The sequence below is a fragment of the Hemicordylus capensis genome, chromosome 3 (assembly GCF_027244095.1).
Source record: "Hemicordylus capensis ecotype Gifberg chromosome 3, rHemCap1.1.pri, whole genome shotgun sequence".
In the NCBI taxonomy this organism is placed as follows: domain Eukaryota; kingdom Metazoa; phylum Chordata; class Lepidosauria; order Squamata; family Cordylidae; genus Hemicordylus; species Hemicordylus capensis.
The window spans coordinates 127,673,370-127,688,378 of NC_069659.1; the positions used below are offsets into that span (position 1 = coordinate 127,673,370).

The 15,009-nt window shown below is 42.4% G+C and overlaps 1 protein-coding gene across 1 annotated transcript in view; it reads right to left on the reverse strand.

Annotated features, from left to right (window-relative positions):
* Positions 1-2,169: 2,169 nt before the first annotated feature.
* The window catches only part of SHOX (short stature homeobox), a 29,360-nt gene continuing 16,520 nt past the window's right edge, over positions 2,170-15,009 (reverse strand). The window contains exon 5 of the mRNA XM_053312892.1: positions 2,170-11,164. Coding sequence (XP_053168867.1) covers positions 10,919-11,164 — 246 coding nt within the window. The 3' untranslated portion in view covers positions 2,170-10,918. The remainder of the gene's footprint in view (positions 11,165-15,009) is intronic.

Below are 15,009 nucleotides of genomic sequence, written 5' to 3' on the forward strand. Positions count from 1 at the left end.
GGCAACAGAGAAGGTCTGCCCCTGTGGAGCCATCAGATGAGCTAGTGGCAACTGCAGATGGACTTCTCTGGATGATCTCAATGGGTGATGGGGCTCAGTGAAGAAGATGTTCTCTTAAATATCCGGGGCCTAAGCTGTTTAGGGCTTGATGGATTATAACCAGCACTTTGTATTTTGCGGGTGCCAGGGATGGATGAATGAGGTTCATGCACATCCCTAGTGCTAAGGCTGCGGTTATTGAACTGCATTCCTATAAACTCTGAAATGCCTTGGAAACCTCTCTTGGTTGCCTTGATGCAAACATCAGTAATGGCAGCCAGACTTCCCTAAAGTAGGGCTCATCCCCCACTGCTGACAACCCCTGCAATGAGCAGCACTGAAGAGAGATGTACGTAGGCTGTATTCTAGCCTGCACTTTCTGGTCATGCGGTACAAGAGTTAGTTTCAACAGCAGGGACAGGCCAAGTTATGTTGATACCTGAGGCAAAACATCTAAATGGAACTCTCACAGTGGCAAAAATATAATAAGGATGTACATTCTTGAGAATTGACTGCTGTTTAATGCAGGTGTAGGCAAAATGTTGCTGAACTACAACTCCAGATTTTACTGAACTACAACTCCCACCATCCCCAGCTGTAATATACTGTGGCTGGGGTCAATGATGAGAGCTGAACTACTGAAGTTGCTGAACTACATCTCTCCAGATGTTGCTGAACTAAAACTCCCATCATCCCTACCCCTGTTTTAATAGCACATCAAAAGTAGCTACCTGAAACAGACCACCTCACTAATGGAATGGCCAGCCCAGCCCACAGCCCTGGCTGATATCCCAAGCAAAATGAGAGTGCATCTTAGTCCATACTCCAGCATTCTTTATGGTGTGCAGGAGTTCCTTGGTGGACAGAGCCAAATGGAAAGGCTTCACTGAAGCTAGGAGGTTGGGAAACATATGGGAGGGGCATAACTCAGTGGTAGAGCACATGTTTTGCATGTAGAATGTTCAATCCCCTGGTGTCTCCAGCTAATAGGATCAGGTAGCAGGTGATGAAACAAGCCTGACCTCAAGAACCTGAGCAGCTGCTGCCAGGCAGAGGTGGCAATACTAGGAAGGATGGACCGACGGTCTCACTCAACCAGTATATAAGGCAGAAAAAGAAAGAAACGGTTCTGTTATATCCAAGACACTGACAATGTGATCAAACTATCTGGATATAGAACCAAGTCTATTGAAGCCTACTGTGACTGCAGCATTCATATTAATTCCTGTAGGTGGAGCTAATTGCATGGGTGTTTCCACCTATATCATCATCTAGCCAGGAGGAAGGTGATGATTGTGTGGAAAAAACTCATTTAGTCCCAGTATTCACATGCATGCCACAGCCATATGTGATAGCACACAGGAAAACAGTGCCATCACTGCTCCCCATGTGTGATTAGAACCTCTGTGACATTAAGAACTGAAGGACAGTTCCTACAAGACTTAGATTCAGCAAAGTATAGAATCTATTTTGTTCTGAAGTATTTCATTTAACACAGAAGACAATGGAAACAAGAGTTAGAATGTTTCAGCATTAAATTAGATTTTTTTTAAAGTGTCTTAGCAGGTTAAATATACTGCATACATTATATTCATTTTTATCATAAAAATGAAACATAATGTGGCGTCTCTGTATATTTAAATCAAAAGAATCCTATTGTGGCAGCCAGAATAGTATATGCACAGAAATGGAAGGACAATGAACTGCCCTCAAAAGAAGATTGGCTGATAAAAATTTTGGAATATGCGGAGATGGCAAAACTTACAGTACTGATAAGAGATCAAAATTTGGAAGGTTTTAAAGAAGATTGGAAATCATTCTTACTGTACCTAAAGAACTATTTTCCTAATATTGATTTTTCAACAGGGTTTGAAATTTAGTAACATTAGCAGGTTGAGTAGACTAAAATTGAGTTTGTCAAGATATAGGATAGATGTTTTGAATTATTATAGCAAGGATTAATTGTATAGTTAGTGATTCGCGCTGATTGGTGAGCTGGAAGTCAACTTTTTGTATGTAATGAGATGTTTAAGATATTGTTAAAATCAATAAAAATTTAAAGCAAAAAAAATCCTATTGTGATATATTTCCTTTGTCATCACTTGCTCTGAGTATGTTTTAAACACAAGATTACAAACATTTATAAGTTTATTCATATCTCACTTTTACAAGATGTACATTCATATCATGTGATTTGACATAATACACACTGGAACTGGAACTCCATGTGTCTGAATTCATGAAGGAGCATGCTGACATAACTAAAATGGGGAAAGTATTGGTTGTTTTTCTTAGTTCCACAATAGCAAAGGGCTACATAACTTAAGACGAGTTGGTTTTAGACAGGGCAGGGGGGCATTTTTCCTATTATAGAAATCCCTGAAATGCCTGTAAATCCAGACTGTGTATACAGAATCAATACAATGCAATGATACTGGAATTTGTACTGGCTGCCCATAATTCAGCAAAAGCGACTGCTTCAAAAATATTTCTTTAAAATGCAAAGCATTCTCAAATGTACACTCAACATAATTAAAATATTATACATTTAGAATTTTTTAAACAAAACAATAAATAAAACATCCACATATACCAATACCAATAAACAGAGAAATCTGCCCATCTGTGATGCAAGTCACACATATCATACTGTAGGCTTAGGTTTAATGAAATACTCCTGTTCAATAAATATTTTCCATTGTAGATCTGATAGTTTCTCTATGACTTAGCTGATTCTTGATAAGCACCAAATATCATCAATCAAATGCATCTGAATTGTTTTAATATTCAGCCTTCTCAACTCCACTGTAACTCTTAGGGTGACTAATACTATGGCCAAAGAGGCAGCAGCTGATATGCTGTTGAACTTCTTAACAGAGAATGTAATTCCCCCAAGCATCATCTCTGCATACATCCCATTCATTCAACAGCAATGGTACTGAATAGAGAGAGGTCATGATAAGCCACTCAAGAGTTTGTCATTTTGCTTGGATTTTGCTCAAGGGATCCACAACCAAGAAAAAATTGATATATCATGGACTGTTTGTTCATATTTGAAGTAAAACAGAATATTAATTCCCAGCATGGCACAATGTTAAGGACAGGTTCATTCAGACCATAAAACATTATGGCACAACTTAACCAAAGTTAAGCATTGGTGAATCCTGTTGATTTCAATCAGATAGTATGCACATATTTAAACTATTCCATTGAACTCAGTGGAACAAATTCTTAACTTTGGCCAAATCATGCCCTAATATTCTCCACAAGGTACACGTACTTGCATGACTCCCACTAACACCAATTAAGAATTGTTTGTGTAATTTGTTTCTAACCCGCCTTCTCTGATTCAAGATTTAAAATAGGTTCATTAGTTAATATATATTTATTTTGGTCATAGACCAGTAAAATAAAATAAAATAAAAACAGATAAAAATGAAAATAGGAACGGCAATAGAAAGTTCATCACACCATGTGAGTCCGCGTTTGACATATTATATAGCAAAATTTAGCCACCGTATCTACAACATCAGAGTTTAGGTTGGTAAGCAGATAATTTAAATAAAATTCATCTTGATGACCCGGGAAATTATTCAAGAGCGGGGCTATGAATTTACATCTTACTCCTCTAGAGTGATCACAGTACAACAGGACATGAGCGGTTGTTTCAATATGGCCAGATCCACATGGGCACACTCTGGATACACTTGACGTGCCTGCGAATCTTCCAAATAAAACCACTGTAGGTAGAGCGTTTAATCGGGTGAGAGTGAGAGCTCACCTGGGGTTCATTAGTTTGGGTATTTGGTTCTCAGTACTATCTCAAGAGACTAAAAGAGGCACAACTGTGCCAGGTTACCAACACACTACCACTGGCACTTCAATTATTGACAATAGTCTGCAATAGTTTTATGTTAGGAGTGGAGTGGTGTTGTTTTACAAAAGAGAAAGTATTTCTCTTTAAAATCTGCTTCTGTCCTTAGGGCAGGGCAAGCTGGGTGACCACCCTGTGCCCCACTCTTTTAGCCCCATTAAAATTAACTGGAAGGGGGTCCCGCACTAGCTGATTTGCCCCAGGCCCTGCACCCCACCAGGGGGCAGCCCTGGCTTTGACCATCAGGAATTATCGGCAATCCAAGAGGTCATATTTAGAGTTAAATAGGAATATATTTCTAAGGTTATGATTAAGGTTATTGCTTGTATTAAGCTGCGGGCAAAGCTTTTAGGTTGCAATCCTCTGCACATTTACCTTGGGTAAGCCCCAGTGAATACAGTGAGACTTACTTTCAAGTAAGCATACCTAGGATCAGTTTTTTTAACCAAGTTGTTATATTTGGAGTAAACCTAACAGTGCATAATTATAAGGCTGTCCTACATCAAAATAACCCAACAGATTTCTTTTTGTTTGGTGTTAAACAAGGTTAGGTACAGTAACATCCATTTAGCTTTGCTGAATGTCATTTATAAACTGCAGATTTTCATAACTAAAAGCTCAAATTAAGTGGCCTTCACTTAAATTAGTTCCAGCTGCAGAGAATGTTGAACCACAATTGTAGCCTGAGTTGACTTACTCTTTAGTCTGTTGCCCTGATCCAGCAACCACCCACTCCACACAAAGAAAGCATTGCGTATGCACTACAGCCATTTCACATAAGTAGCCTGGCATGTAATCCCTGGGGTAACATGGAAGAAAATATCTACAGCCAGGGATCCATTTCTACATGTGCAAAACCATGCATCTGGTGGCCTGTTGAGACTTTGGGTCCTAGTCCACATAACCTGCTGTGCATCCACACCCAGGAAAGTGTGCCCACTGATGGCTGAGACACATAAGCTTCTTAGGACCAGAACTGTCTAAAGTACATGGTTGAATTCAGAGTTGCCACTATCATATTTGGTTTGCACCACTGCCCCGTTCCGAAAAAGGATCCTGAATCCCATTCTACAACCACTTCAGTTGAATCAGTTCTGGAAGGCTTGTGTAAACACAGTGCTCTCCAGAAAGTCACCCTCAAGATTTATGTGAAGGGGTTCTGGTTGAACCAGATTAATTCTGTGCATCAGAAGCAATGCTTTTCAGCAAACCATGTTGCTTCCAGTGGCCTGGAAATAAGCTGGGTCAGCCAAAGCCTATTCACTTCAGTGAGACTGTGATGGAAGAAAACAGCCACACAAACATACAGCACAGTCACCTTCTCATACTGCAAAGGTGAGTCAACTTGGCCTTCCCAAATACATCCCTGAAACCACAACCATACTGGATTGTATAGCATCCTTCCTAGATCTATACATCACAACATTAGATCAAGTTATAAGACCACCTTCTCCTTTTGTCAACCAATGAGCCATTCTAAACATTATGGAAAGCATTTGTGGAACAGTCCTCTCATGAGACTGAACATGTGGGATTGTCCTCTCATGAATCTGAACCAACCCACAATGCACCAGAGGTTGCACACCCATACAAAAGCTCCCTACATATTTTATTATGTCATAAAATTAGACTGAAAGCCTTATATATGTGATGTGCTAGCTTTCCAAGCATAAGGAGTCTTTTGAGATGGAGTCCCTTTGAAACAAGTGATTTCCCATATGCACTGTGAGGTGGGACAAGCCCAAACAATATGCCTCCTTGCATGTTTGAAGGTACTCACTTTCTCAATGACTGCTGGATCTGGCAGTATTCAGTTAGCTCTTCCATTTCTACCAGAATTGTAGCTCCACAATTCTGCAGTACAGTAAAAATATTATTTTGACATTTGCAAATGATTCCCATTTCCATTTCATTTCCTCAGCTGCTAATACAGTAGAGAAATATATGAGAAAGGCGACATAAAAGAGCGCTGGATGAAGTGCAGGAAGGCAATATTCTTCTCTGATGCAGATCAGTCCTGCTACAGTTTAGTTGTTTGTTATGGTTCCCGTCAGCTGGACAGCAGATATATAGCCATACTTGGGGACAACTCCCCCAATCGAGAGCATTCATGACTTTTTGTTTATAAAAGGCTGGCCGCTAAGGGAGACAAGGTGACTGTACTTGGGACTATTCAGCGCCAGAACTGCTTTTTCTTTTGAGCCAATTGTCACTCCAACTGTCCATCTGCTGAGACCAAAAAAGTCAAACCACAACCAGCACCTACAACATGTGATTCTTTGTTTCCATGACTGAAGACTGATGCGTCAAAAAGAATGCTGAAGATGCTATCATAGAGCCATTGTTTCTTGTGGTGCATGATGTGCACACTTTTGTTCTCATGTTGTGTCCCCATGTTGTTCCATGGTCAAAAAGGTTGTGTGGATTTTTGAAACACTACAAAAACACCCCAACAAAGCCTGTAAATAGAGACAAATATGCACTCAATGGGCAATGATGTCTTTTTCATGCCACTTTCAGCACTCTGAGGCAGGGAAAACAAACTACTATCTATTATTACCAGTCATTGTAAGGCCAGCATTTGCTATTATTGTTCAATTTTAAACTCATAATGTGTTTCTGTAGTTACACTGAGACAGACTGCCCTGTTCCATACATTCCTCAGCAATGCATATTTCTTAGATCTGCTGTTTCTATGGCAGTCATTACAACCTGTTTCTTCCTGCTCTAGCAGAGAGGTTACATCTTGACAAAATATTTGCTGAAATGATTGAGAGCCACTCCTAGCTAGTCTTTTGCCTAGGATAAGAAAACCTTTTTGCAGGTAAAAGCACTAGCATGTACAAGGTGATGAGAGAAAGTGCTTATTGTGTGGCAGGTACACAGACAGAGGAATTGGCTATGTAGCACACACTTGTGATAAAACAAATATACATGCCATATTTCATATCTGATAGCACAAGCTCATTTTGCCTACGTGGAAGTTATTTTTGTGCCTACAACCCAGTCCTAAAAAACTAAGGGCTATCATCCTAACTAAATTTCTTTATGCAAGTCCCATTGAAATTAATAGAGACTAACTTGTCCTATTTATTTCAATGGGACTTCTGTCAAGTAATGTATCCAGGATGTCAACCAATAATTGCAATTCAATTCAGAGCTGTGTGCACTTAAGGCTGTTGAGTGCACTAGATTGTGGCCACTCTGAGGCAGTTCTGTTCTTTAAGATCAGGCTACAAATCTACCAGTTCTTTTCTGGACAGAGAATTACTGCAGGCCCAGACTAATTTCACTACCAAATGTAACATCCCTTGTTACATGTAATGTGGTATCTCCATCCCTGATTACATACTCTATGCTGTCCCCAACAGTGACAGAGAAACCCTGTGACCCAGTGTGACAGAGAAACCCTTCAAGTTTATTAGATGGCATTGGTACATCCTTTCTGAAAACACAAGTATTATAAGCATGTGAAGATTTTATTGTAGATATCCCCAAGTTGTTTTTTGTGATTGTTTTTTTTTAAATGTCAGGGATCACTTTAGTTTTCCAAATGTAGTAGAAATGAGTTAGAAGGAGAATGCACACCAAGAAATGCACACCAAGAACTTTTGTGGTTCACCTTAGCTTTTTCAAAGAGCTATGCAAAGATACTTCCAGGGCACAAAATGGCAGGCCAACAAAACACCAATCAGTTTCATTCGTGTCAAGTACATGCCTTTTGTTCTTTGGAAATTCTTTCCATTGGACTCTGCTTTAAAGGGCCAGAATAAGCTTATCTGAGTGGCCGATTTGACTGTGGCCTATTGATTATCAAAAATAACTAATCAATAACCAATTCAGTGGCCTGCAGATCAAACTGAAGTTTGGATGCAATAGATGTTTTCTATTAAATTTGACCCCTCCTCCCCCCACAACAGTGCTAAGGAAAGCTATACATTACAAAATGCCCAGTTAATACATACATGCTGACTACCAAGGGAGATGGATTTTTCCCGTTTAAAACAGGGGATTCTGTAGTACACCATACGTGTATATAAAATATAGCTTTCATTAGTCTTATTGAAGGAGGTGGACCCGGGGCAAGTTAAGTAGAAAACATTCTTCAGCATTAGATAGTCAGAATAGGCCAGATGGCTGTGAACCTCTAGCAGAGCTGTGTACTGCCATAGATTAGTGCTTCTTTAATTATGGTGAATTAAAGAAGAACATATTGACTGCAGCAGGAAGCTAATTAGATCCAAATAGTTCCCTTTTCCCATCTAGATATTTAGAGTGCTGAACCCGTATGAGACAGGAGATAAATAATATTTGCTGTTTTTGTTCTACTACATGATAATCTATTATGATAAATCATGTTTCCATTTTCTAGTTTGAGTGACATACAGGTTCATAAAGCACTGACTGACAGCGTTTATCTTTTCCATAGCTCAAAGCACAATCCACCGTCCTGCCTTTGTGCTACTCTCATTGCTTTCATTCAGTGAGACTTTCACAGAAGACATTCCTCATAGATTATGTGGCTTGGCCACAACCCTCCACAGAGCTTCCCACTTCTAAGGGCACCTCCATACAATGAATTCAAATCTAGTTAAGCCATCATGGCTTTTTTTTTTTTAAAGGAACTTGGAATTGCGTGAGGGCACTCAGCGTGTCTGTCAGAAAACTTTGAATAAAACTTAACAAGACTACAATTCCCAAGATTCCTTGGAGCATACAGTGGCAGTTAATCTCTATGAAGCCAGTTTTAAATGTTGTCATATATTTGTCTGACCAGATAGTTCAGTGGTCATGTACATACATCTGTGTGCAGGACTGCGGCTATGTTTGATTTTCTATTTTCATTATAGTCTTGGCATAAAGAGGTACTGGGGCTTTCACAAAGAGGTAGGAAGTCAGGTTAAAATGTATCAACTCTTAAACATGTCCAAAATATAATTACTTCGCACAGAATATATAGGTGGAGAAAGGGGAACACCCCAACAATGAGTTTATATGCTGGTTAGCAAAGACCAAAATTAGAAGAGAGCAAATATCTACTGTTTTAAAAATGCAATGGATTTCTGTCCAATTGACATGGTTTGTTTTAAATCAACAAAAAGCCCAAACTATTAATAGATTGTTTGGACAAGAAAAAACACTTGAGGGCAAACAGAACAGGCTTAATGATTTTATGACATTGCTATTGAGAGGCAAAGATTCCATCAATGAAGCCTTGGTATCAAAGGCCAAAAAGGAGATAGAAGTAGACAAGGCCAGTATCTGTTTCCAGAAGAAGCACCAGTTAATACATTGATTTGAAGAGATTTACATGAGTGAGAGCTTTGGGTTTAATAGACCCAGACACTTTGGTAATACAATTTCAAAAGTTTTTCCTTCATTTCTATGAGTGGTACTTATAGTTCCTACTAACTGATGAGCTCAAACGAGCTCACGTTTGGTGTGTATAAAATTGGTATGACTTTTTGCCCCCACCCTACCCTCAAGACTGAACTTGTCCACTTCTACATGATATCGACTTAGGTGTTGTTTCCTTACTTTCAAACAAATTGCCAAATAATAATAATAATAACAATAATAATAATAATAATTAATACAGGCATTTAAGTTTAGTTCCCAGAAATATGGCACACAAACTGGATTCAAAATCATGGCATTTCTTTTTTATATATGCAATTCATAGTTCTTTACCAATCTGTCAAAGGCTCAGACTATATCATTTTGGCAACAAACAGCAATTCCCAGGTCTGAGCGCAGGGGACTGGGTTGCACTTCCTGCGGAGTTGGTTATGAACAGAATAAGAATGCACGGCTATTTTTTTTTTCCTCTTTTAATCTATAATATTTACAGTATTGCACTTTACTGCACTTAATTGCATTTCACTAAAATTAACGCTGCATCAGTATTATGCTTTTAAAACTGTGTGTCCATCTTTGACAGATGAATCAACCACTCTAGATCCTGCAAACCAACAAGGTTTTCCTCAGAGATCCAGAAATTTGGAAATAAAATTGATGAAGTAAACCTGTTCGTATGGCACAAGCATTTCAGCTTGTTCAGGTGGTTCTTAGTAAAACAGATGTGTTTTAATTGTTCCCATCATTTGGACCACCACACATTTGGATGTCTTTCACTCACACACACACACACACATACAATCTTTTGTTGTTGTCGTCCTCGTCATTCCTTGAGAAGGATGTAGCCTTTTAGACACACTTTTGTGTTATTGCTGCTTCGTTTAAAGAAGAAAACTGCCTTGTCTCAGATCTGAAACGCCACATTTAAATTCAAACCAGTTCTGCAGCAGCAGCAGCAGCAGCTCCTCAGTGATGGAAGAAATTCATGGGATTGAAATAATACTGTTGGCAACAAAGAAAAAATGTCATCTTAATGGAGACCAGCCCCAAGATTTTTTAAAGGTTTTTTTGTTTCAATATAATTGGTGATTTTCAAACGGTGTTTAAAGTTAGGCACATGCACGAAGTAGCAAAACTGGCAGCAGCAAACGGTGTCGGGCTGACAGGATGGTCACTTTGGCCAGGGTCACATTCCAGTTCCCCAAGATACACAGATGTCAGGTGATTCAGAGATCTCTCCCCACCCCCATCTACCTTTCTCCAAAATTTGTCAGGGTTGGGGTTTTTTTAATATATATATATTTATAACTAGGATTCAGGATGATCCCCCCCTGCCCCTAGCATGATGTATCTGAAGCAGAAGAACAGTTTAACTGCAGTAATTAGCACTAAGTGCCTTTAAAAACAAAAACGTAGGTTAAGCCAGTTAGTCCTTCAGTCCTCAGGTCAACTGAATATGTTGCAGAAGTCTCTGAATAAAAGGAAGGAAGGAGGGAAGGGACAGGCCAGTGGTGATCGTCTCTAGAAGTACTCGTAGGCCTTTCAAAAGGTAGCAAGTTGTCCTTATCCCCGCTGAGCTTGGAGACTGGCTAGAGGAGAGAGCTTTTGTCCATCCCTGGCAATGAAAAGGCATCTGGGAAGGAAATGTCAAAGCCCCAGGGCCTCAGCATGTTTCCGGGCCTTGAGCCTCAAGTCAGCGATACTGGAGTTCTTGCTGTTGCTCTTTGCAGCTGCAGCCACCACAGCAGCCGCAGAGGCGGAATCTGCTAAAGAGGCAATTGGAAGTCCAAAAGGGGGGGGTGGGAACATCAGATAAGGGGCATGAGCAGCCAGGTGAGGGTGAAGGTGAGGGTGGGCATGGGCGACGCCTTCCAGCTGCAGCTGAGCTTGGACCTAGAAAAAGAAACCACACAAAAGGGAGGAGACAGTTAAAAAGGGAACTCCCAACCAGAGGGGCACCTAGGTAATTTTGGAGCCTGGACCTGAAGGCCTTTGGAGTCCCACCCGCCCCCCGCAAATTAAGCATCATTCCCCCCCCACACACACACACACTATTTTTAACACATGGTTTCTTGAGGGCACAAACAGCAACTGAACTCACAAGAATGTAAGAATATAAAACAGGAGTATTTATGTAAATATGCACGAGCAGAAGCATTTCAACATGGCCGCCCTGCACAGCGCAGAGACCACACCACCTGGGACAGTCTAAAGAGGTTGTTGTGGGGTCCCCCCCCAGGGGGTGTGGGGGCCCTGGGCTTCAGCCCGGATGTTAAGCACTTGCCCCCTTAACCTCCGCTAAGAGACGGGCTTCGGAGTGAGGTTCGGCTGGGCTGGGCAGGAGCACCAGGATCCATGCACGTCTCGGCATTCCGCATGAGCAGGCTAGCCTGGGCTAGGCTGCTTCTGAGAACAGCCTCTCTATCTGCCCAAAGTCCTGTCCTTGTGGCACATACCACCAACCCTGTTCTGGATCTGTTGGCAGCTGTACCTTCCATAACAACTCCTTGAATTTCTGGGGAGCAGTTTATGATCTGGTAACATGGGGGTCCTCCGAAGCCTAAAAACTTGTATTAGTCACCCAAGGTAAATTAATGCTTTCTGAGAAACAGATGGAAAATCTTGCCAAGAGAGTCTTAGGAAACTTCCAAAATAAGAAACAAAAACACACACCCCACACACCCCTGCAATTATGACTGTGACTCTTTACCCACGGATACAGCAACGAAGAAGTGAGGCAACCCATATTGGGCAAAGAGCACAACTTTATAGAGACAAAAATGAACGATCTGCAGCCATTAAGCAATCTAGTTAATCTACCCAGTGACAGTCTGGGAAAGCTCCAGGTCTGTGATGGGGAAGACCTGTTAAGCCAGCCATCCACACATGCTTGGGATAGGGTGATGCCTCACCACACGCTCTCAGGTGCCATGACTTATTCCACAGACCTCTTCATCACCACCCAAGCTCTGAGCATGTGAATCAGTCCTTCCCCAAGACCAGAGGCATAGCAAGGTTGGAGTGGGCCCAGAGACAAGATTTTAAAATGGGCCCCCCTCACTGAAGCTCAGCTCATGAAGTAAAGAAATCTTAAATGAGGCTGAATAGTGGTAACAAAAAGCATAGTAAAATTTCATTATATCTATATCTATATCTATAAAACATATGTGCCACAATAGAACATCATCCTAAATTATCTTTTAAAAGATTTTGTAAATTGTGGACGATGCAAGTCATTTAATGGTACTAGAGAAAGACATGCTGTTCCGGTAGCTCCAGGTCTTAACTCTCACATCAGTTTTGGAGGTTGAATACAAATGAAGGAAGCCTGGGCGGGTGTGCAGCTGGGGGAGTCAGTCATGTGACTTGCCTCGGGGGGGGCCCAAGGCAGTGGGCCCCTAGACAACTGTCTCCCCTTGCCCTATTATAGTTATGCCCCTGCCCAAGACAGAGGCTGTGTTCTCTTTCTCCAAAGCTCAATGACCCTGGGGGCAGGAAACCTCTTCACCCAAGGATGCTTCAAGGTGTCTGCCAGTTCTGATCCTATGGACCCTTCTACTGTGACTAAAGAAACCAGCAACATTTAGCAGACTTACTAGTCCTACTGAAGCTGTTCAGAGTAATGGTGGCAGCAGAGGCGTAACTATAGGGGGGGCAGGGGGGGCACGTGCCCCAGGCGCCATCTTTTTTGGTCACATGGGGGCGCCGCCATGACAAAAATTTTTTTTAATTTTTTTAAAAATTTTTGTTAATACAAATGTTTCCTGCTCAGTGCAGCAGCGCTGCAGCAGTCAAGGGAGCGCGTCGGCGCCCCCTCCCCCACGAGCGGTCCCTTCCGCCCGCGCCCCCCCCCCATTGCTTTGCTGGCGCCTGGCAGCCAGTCAGTGGCCTGGCTTGGCGGCGGCGGGCGCTTGTGAGGAAAAACCTAAGTATAATGTAGTATGTTGGGGGCGCGGGAGGCGCCATTTCAATGCTTGCCCCGGGCGCCGTTTTCCCTAGTTACGCCTCTGGGTGGCAGGCATTGAATCCTGTGCCAATTTGGGGCAAAGGTTAAAGATAAAAATCCTACTCAACCCCATAACAGTGACTCCCAAAGCCCACACTTTTTCATGAGAGAGTTGGGTCACCAGCTTTGTCACTATTCCTGAAAATTCTTTCTTCCCCGAAATATTTTTCACATTACCAAGCCATTTAAATCTCCAGGATTGATGTCCATAGTCACTTGGGGATTGAGGCTGATTTCTGGAAATTCCAGGCCAGTCCTAGAGGTTGGCAACCTAGGGATGGAAGGGGGATGCTCAGCAGAATGGGAAGGGAAGGAGTTGCTGGGCTTGGAAACCTCTCCAGCTGCCATTGGCTTCCTCTTCCAAGCCTTTATCCGGGGGAACCCCCACTCTGCCAGGACCGGAAGCTTCTGCATCTCGCCTCTTCCCTGGGCCTGTGGCAAAGTTGTTCTCTGCCCACTTCTTGGCGTGGATGAGCGTTTTTGTGGCAAAATTCCAACAAAGGTGGGACTTTTGCTTAACAAGAGCCACTGCAACTAAAAACGAGTTTGAGCGGATCTTAATACCGCTGGACCCGAACAACTGCTCGGTCCTCCTAAGCACTTCGAGGCGCCGAAGCGCTTCAGATAACTTTTGCTGCCATTAGTGACGATAAATATTTGACATGGCCGTTTAATTGAGAAAGGGTTCAAAGAGGAAAGAGAAAACAAGAGGGGTGGATAGGATGGGGAGGTGCGGCGGCTCTGTGTTATATCAGTCACTCTGACCCTATCTATCCCAAATTAGGTGCGCCTAGGCCAGGCTCGTATGATCACTCCGATCATAGCCCTCCTTCCTTCCCCTTTCTATGTGAACACTGCAGTAATGGCCAGAGAGGTTTAGCTACATCTGAAAGGTTGCGAGTGGGGCATGCAGAGTGGAGATCTAAACTAAATGTGTGTGTGATTAAAATCTTGGTCATTCCGTCATGTCAAGAAAGCTAAACCAGAAGTGCCAAGTGCTTGCCAATCATTTCCACAGTGCCTTTGGTTGGGCTCACTGGCCAAGAGCTAAGAGCCACTACTGCTTCTTGTTGAGCAGCTGCTTACACGATCTTCCTTACATCTGTATTCATAAAGGGATTATTTTAAAAAAGAACTAACAAGTCAGAAAAGGGCCTTGGAGAGGCTTAAGTCAGCCAGGCACCCGCAAGCTACCGCACCCACCCACCCCGGCGGCTCAGGAGCCTTCTCTGAGGGTTCATATATGTAGTTCTCCACTTCCTCCTTTGCCCTTAGTGAATCCATCAAAAACTCTGGCTAACTTATCCATCCAACCACTTACGCATACCGTTATAAAACAAACACACAGAACTCTCCCCCCGCCCCCTTATCAGTTTCTTCCTCGTCAGCAAGACCCGATCCGATGAAGGCGAAACGGACAGTTGCAAACTCTTCTGCTCTTCACCTCTCTACCATATCCTGCTCTTCCGATAGCCCAGGGGAGGCGGGCGGGGGGGGGGAATTCCCAATATTCTCCTCTTCCTTCTCCTCCCTGTTTTCCTAAGGAAATCCCTAGGTCACAAATTGGAGCAAGTTCTATTTTTCTGGTGTCTCGGCGGCTGCTGGGACGCTTTTGCCGGGAATCTGCCGGTTTCTTTGGCTTTCCTTTCAAGGTTCCTTTCCCTGAGGCTGGCCTCGAAAAGTGGAGATCACGTTGACCCAGCACACTACCCGGACCCCTGTGACAGTAGTG